The 6,067-nt window shown below is 37.2% G+C and overlaps 1 protein-coding gene and 1 pseudogene across 4 annotated transcripts; one reads left to right on the top strand and one right to left on the bottom strand.

Moving 5' to 3' along the window:
* Positions 1 to 1,997: 1,997 nt before the first annotated feature.
* Positions 1,998 to 3,259, top strand: LOC145044290 (arabinogalactan O-methyltransferase 1 pseudogene; annotated as a pseudogene).
* A 214-nt stretch (positions 3,260 to 3,473) lies between these two features.
* LOC145041051 (uncharacterized) lies at positions 3,474 to 5,436 on the bottom strand. Of its 4 annotated transcripts, none has more exons than XM_078988958.1 (5): positions 4,971 to 5,436; positions 4,357 to 4,457; positions 4,099 to 4,233; positions 3,893 to 3,976; positions 3,474 to 3,807 (listed from the first exon to the last, which is right to left on the bottom strand). In XM_078988958.1, exons 1-5 carry the CDS (start codon positions 5,254 to 5,256, stop codon positions 3,751 to 3,753), a joined length of 663 nt encoding a protein of 220 aa, XP_078845084.1. In that variant the 5' UTR covers positions 5,257 to 5,436; the 3' UTR covers positions 3,474 to 3,750. The 4 variants fall into 4 exon arrangements, with proteins under 4 accessions (XP_078845084.1, XP_078845083.1, XP_078845085.1 ...); XM_078988957.1 differs by having other exon boundaries at positions 4,357 to 4,460; positions 4,971 to 5,432; XM_078988959.1 differs by having other exon boundaries at positions 4,099 to 4,212; positions 4,971 to 5,430.
* Positions 5,437 to 6,067: the final 631 nt, after the last annotated feature.

The raw sequence follows: 6,067 nt of genomic DNA, 5'->3' as shown, positions 1-6,067 counted from the left end.
GTTAGCGACTTATCCAAACGGAAGAATGTTGGATTAAGGTGGCTATGGTCCTAACTAAATTTGTATAGTTTTGATGAATAAAAGTAAAATCCTTTTTGAGTTGCCCTCATAACTAGAAAATGACTCGGACTGATTAAATGAGAGAGATAAATAATTAGTTAATTTATTATGTAATTAATAAATTAATTAGAAATAGTTAATAATTAATTATGACTTAATTAGAAATAGTAAAAAATGATTAATTATTAATCAGAATTAATATGGGATTAAGTGAAACTAATTAATGGTGCAAGTGATGAATTGTAATTGTTCAATAGTTGAACAAAAGAAGCAATTCTCTAACCTCCATGAGTATGGATGGTTTTAAGGAGTTTCTAAGGGTTTCTAAAAGGCTCATGGTCGCAGATACAAAAGGATTTGAACTGAGATTAAATCTATTATTTAATTATTCAAATGCGGATTCATCTGCAAGTTACCTAGACTATAAATAGAACCATTTGGCATCTAATTTCAGTGGCTTCTCATACCTAGAAGGTAGAGAATGAAATTCTCTTCCTTTCTATTCTCTCCCCTTTCTCCTTCAATCCTAGGGTTTCCTGAGTTTTTGGTGCGAACCATTAGAGGCGGTCATACTTTTGGAGGTAGTTTTTCAAGGAGACTACAAAGAGTAATTGATTAGCTTGTTTAGAATCAAGCAAGAGGTATGTGGTTCTATTTATGAATTTGATTCATAGGGTTTATAGTTTTTGTTTCATAAGTATGTTGTTATTACTTAAGAAAAGACATAGATCCAATTTCAATTGCATGTACCCTTAAGAGATAAGCGAAATTTTGCATGTACAAATTGATTATAACCTAAAACCCCCAACACTAGTACCCTCCCGAACTTCTCCGCGATTATCAAAAAAACAATTGGATCCCAACAGTTGACTGGTGACACCTTATGATTTTGAATGAAGGAAGCATCCCATTTTCTATGCATGGAAATCACTTTGATTAATTTATCTCTATGATGTAGCATGAGCGATTCTACCTCCAACCAACTATCGAATTTTAATAAACATTCAATCCTACGATGTTTTTAATAGAACAATTACCAATTCCAGAAGATTGAAAGACAGAGAAGCATTTGGAAAGCATCTCTAAATTTTTTATTTCACCCACGAGACAGCTACCCAACCAGGCGTATGACCGCAACTGCAACGAACCAGGAATAATTACTTTCTCAGGTTGTTTAATTTTCGATTCCTCCTGAGAAAACCTTGAATTTAAGACGGCCTCCTTGAATGATATATTCGATACCCCTTCCCTAAGTGAGCAATTCAAAGAAGCTTTATTACACCTCGTATCGCCGGTATATGCGGGGTCTATGTGACTCGATTGCATCAAAATCTTATTTCTTTTAAATATCGCCACATTTGCATGAAGTTTCTTTCCTTCGAAAGACATCGTGTTCATTCTCGATTCAAGCTCCCGTAAGTTCCCCACCTTTATGAATCTATTGAAACCAAAACTCACTCTCAAATGATTTATCTTCCCACAGCCTTGTTGAGATTTACACAATCTTCCACTATTCCATCCATCCGGAAAATTGGATACAAAGAAGGTAGTTGCAACACTTTTGAAGCCATCTAAATCATTGCATCTGGCTTATCAAGTTTTTTTCTTCTTCTTTCCACTCTCACCCATCCATCTCCAACATGACCCATCCGTGCTACCAGGATTTGACTCTTTATCTACTAAAATCGTAAGACTTTATCTAACACGCATTGGATTACGGCTATAATCATGGCTAACATTTAATTCCGTCAGAGTGCATTTTTTTAATGCATGACGTTTCTGCTTCAAAAGAAATATGATCAATTTTATCAAAAAATTTCTTTTATCCAATTTTCAAAATCTTTTAAAATAAGAGATATACAAGTTCAATTTATGATCCGATTGCTAAAAGAAACCCCATAAAACACAATTCAATAGTTTTAACAATTTCATAAAAGAGTTAGTTTTAGAATATTTGTGTGGCCTATTCATCACGCAATTTTCGGGACATTTTGGAGACCGGAGATTTCATTCAATGTGATCGACAACACCAACATTTTTGTGTTTTGTATCTCTGTCACCGGAATTTTTTAAATCATGAAGAACCGCCCACCCATCACTGACCGGAGACTCTACCTCTTGTTATCCGCCGTTGCTATTATAGCCGGCAGCCTTCTCCTCTCGACTTTCAACGGCGGTGGTGAAATCCCTCTGTTCTGCAGTGAATCTATCTCCGACGAATTCTTCCCCTCAACCACCACACCATTGCAACTCGACGCCATTCTCCACTACGCCACTTCTCAGGTCGTCCCACAACAATCGTTAGAAGAGATCACCGTCTCCTTCGACGTTCTTCAAGCGATTTCGCCCTGTAATTTTCTCGTTTTCGGACTCGGTCACGATTCCCTGATGTGGGCGTCATTCAATCCTCTCGGCAAAACCCTATTCCTGGAAGAAGACCCGACATGGGTCCGGAGTGTCCTGAAAACCACACCAGATCTGAACGCAGTCACCGTCAATTACCGGACGAAACAAGCCGACGCCTTCGAGCTCCTGAATTGGTATCAATCCGAACCGGAATGTGCCCCATCCAAAAGTTATATTCGGGGAAACACGAAGTGCAAGTTAGCAATCACGGGTCTACCTGATCATGTCTACGATCAAGAATGGGATATGATAATGATCGATGCGCCCAGGGGTTATTACAATGAGGCGCCGGGAAGGATGGGGGCGATTTACACGGCTGCTGTGATGGGGAGAAATCGGAAAAAATCAGGGGTGACACATGTTTTTTTGCATGATGTGAATCGGAAAACTGAGAAAGCTTATGCGGAAGAGTTTTTGTGTCGGAGGAATTTGAAGAAGAGCGTCGGAAGATTGTGGCATTTTGAGATACCGCCGGCTGCAAATGTTACCGATCAGAATGCTAAGTTTTGCTAGTAATCACGGCTGATTGTGTATCTTGATCACGAATAAACGATCAAAATCTACTATATTCATGGGTCAAACTTCATGAAGTTCACCGCAGGTGATTAGCCATGATGAAATTTAGCCAAATGACATAACTAAACAAAATTAACGACTTTAATGGTGTAAGGCGCATGATTAGAAGTTCAATAATTAAACTAGAATATTCGATTGTTACTTAGGGAAAAAATACATAAAAGAGCTACTATAGATTGGCCATTTTTATGGGTTAACTTTCTTTTTCATTAATGAAAGCCACAACATTTTGAGAATATTTTCCATATCGACCAGTTTGACATGGCTAGGAGGTTAAACTGTTTACCAATGAAAATTTTGTCAAAACTTAGCGGCTCAAAATTTTCATTGCGACCCCTTTAACATGTTATAGTTAGTTAGTTATAACAGGTCACAGTACATCAAAATATGTTTGAAGCATTTGAGCACAACTATTTAGGCAGAGAGTAAAATAACTGAAATTACCACCAGATTTATACATAAGCTATTGTGGGAACAGGAACAAGGAAAAGTTAAATAACGGAACATTATCTAAATCAGAATTAACAACTGAGAAGACTTGACTTGATAAACAAGGTAATTTACTAATAACCCTTGAATTACCATATCAGGTTTTGGCTAAAAACGGATCCGGGTTCTAATCTTTTATGCAGATTTCCAAAAAAAAGCCCCTTGACCAATGCAGTCAAAGTGTAGTGTTTGACTTTCCATGCATATGTAATATAGAGGCTACAGAAAGTATTTCATTCGATCATCTCTCCTCATGGCATTATAAACAGCTTGAACCTGTAGTCATAAAATTTCCACCACAAAATTACTTGAATATTTCAAAATTCGAATTTTATTAAGATGAATGATGAGAGAGAAAGACCTGCTCGCTAGAAACAACTTGAACAGGTCCAATGTTGACCGAGACATACTTGCCACCAGATGACATTTTCTGCTTCACCTGCCCCTGTTATACAAACATACATACATATATTATATATATAAATCATGATATAACTTTTCCACTTTACTTTCATCACTATACTGTGTTTGAGTGTGTGTGTGTGTGTGTGTAAAGAAAATGTGTACCAGTGGGATTGGATGCTGAAGGACAGACTCGACAGCAACTACCATTGCTTGGACAAAATCATCACCTCCGGTTCCAATTGCTGTAAACCCTCTTACTGTTGGGTAAGTGTTTACCTTTTTGAAAATAAAATATTTCTTAAAAAAAAAAAAAATTAAATAAATAAAATACTGTGGGGTGGGGGTTCAAATTTCAATATAACAAGTGAATGTAGTTGAAGAAAAAGAAAAAGGTAGGAGAAGGTAGGGGGTAGGATCTACCTTCTGATCAAGAGTGAGCCACTCGTCTGTTGAATCATCAGTGACCGTACCTCCAAGAACCATGTTTGTGGTTTGTCCAACTCTACCTTCGGTCTTTGAAACTTCTGAATCAAATTCACACAAACTCAAACCAAAGATCATAAATCATAAATTATTAATACTAAATGACTTAACATAAGAGGTTTCTTCAGAAATAAGTGTCCCATTTGCTACCAAATCAATCAATCTCAAATCTAGCAATCACATTTGTCTTTGGGTTTGGATGTGCGTTAAAACAATCATTGAGAAACGTTTAGCATCTTAGAGGATGTATATCTTTGTCATCGAAAAATAAACACATAATGTAAAATCAGTGTTATGATCCGGCATTTTTCAACAGGCAGTGGTATTCTGGATCAGAATTGCACCAGCAAATCTGTCAATCCATTACTCATAACCACTAAAATACCAAAATCTTTCAAACTCCTCAATATCCATTATATTTCGAAAGCATAATAAAAACCCTTCATTTGCAAACTTTTATCTCCATAATCTTTCATCTCAAATCGAAAATTTCGGACAATATAGTGTATGAAACTCAAATGAAATTTGAAATCAGATATACATGTTAGTACCTGAAATAGCCTTGAGAACGGCTTCTTGAGGAGGTTCCTGGTCACTCTCAGTAGACGATGACGGAAGGTTCTCGTCATGAGAGCAATTAACCCGGTGATGTATTCGTCTTTCAGCACTTATATCTCCAACTTGTGTAACGATTCTACATCCACATCTCGAATTCGAAGTTGGTTTTCTGGATTTCTGATTGGCTAAGGATAACGTAAATGAGGTACGATTAGGGGAAGTTCGCCATGGCTCCGTGAGCATCACAGTTCGAAATAGTGCTCTGCACGCCATCGTCATGGATTCCTTCTCCTCGCAATCTGAAACGCGGCTGATTCAAATATTTCCACACAGGTTATGCGAATGGAAAAGAGAATTTGGAAGAATTTTGGTTTGGTTTCGTGTAGAGCCGAGCGGTGATTTGAGTGCTACTTCTCCCCCTGATAATAGCCAGTGAAGGGCAAGGTCTATCAGCTGTTACGAAAGACAAAAATACCCCTGTCATTTCGTTTCAATACGGCGTCATATGATTTAATGAAAAGTTATCAACCAAAGAACATATTTTTCGGGGAAGATTCGTCAGATAACCAAAAAAGAGGGTGGCGTTAAAAAATATGACTATTAAAACCGGATCTTCATAAAATGACCAAGGATTCAACGTGAAGGTCTACGTGGAAAATCTTCTACTCTCACGAATTGAACACTTGTACAAAAAAGACAAAAACTGACATATGACGAGATGGTTCTGCAGAGTAGGTCTTTACGGAAATAGTTGGACTTTGCGGAAGTTTAGTATTATGCGAAAATGGAATTTAAAAAAAAAACAATTCCATGAATATTCTCGATTAAAAAAAAAGGCACATTTCCTCATTAAGCACTAAGGATCCGCAGAGCAGTCCTCTACGAATCTGTTCTCCAGAGATGTGCCTCTGAGGAATTGATCTTCGCTGAACAATGCTTAATAAGAGTTTTTGTAGGTGTTCAAGTTGCCATGTAGGATTCCGATCAACTAGGATTTCGTTTCTTTCGCAACAAAGTCGTTTCTTCCTCAACAAACCCCTTTGAATCCGCAATCCCTTTTCATTTTTTATATTTTATTTGTGTGGTTTTA

Source organism: Lactuca saligna, chromosome 4 (assembly GCF_052625555.1).
Source record: "Lactuca saligna cultivar CGN05327 chromosome 4, ASM5262555v1, whole genome shotgun sequence".
Taxonomy (NCBI): Eukaryota; Viridiplantae; Streptophyta; class Magnoliopsida; order Asterales; family Asteraceae; genus Lactuca; species Lactuca saligna.
The sequence above is the reverse complement of the archived record's forward strand: the minus strand, read 5'-3'. Positions and strand labels throughout refer to the sequence as shown.

Excerpts from the sequence above, each read along its gene's own strand:
- LOC145041051 (XM_078988957.1), bottom strand. The coding sequence starts at position 5,256 with ATGACGATGGCGTGCAGAGCACTATTTCGAACTGTGATGCTCACGGAG. Across the intron at positions 4,234-4,356 it reads GGCTCACTCTTGATCAGAAG|AAATATTTTATTTTCAAAAA; the intron begins GTAGATCCTACC and ends TTTTTTTTTAAG. Across the intron at positions 3,808-3,892 it reads AAGTTGTTTCTAGCGAGCAG|GTTCAAGCTGTTTATAATGC; the intron begins GTCTTTCTCTCT and ends TTATGACTACAG.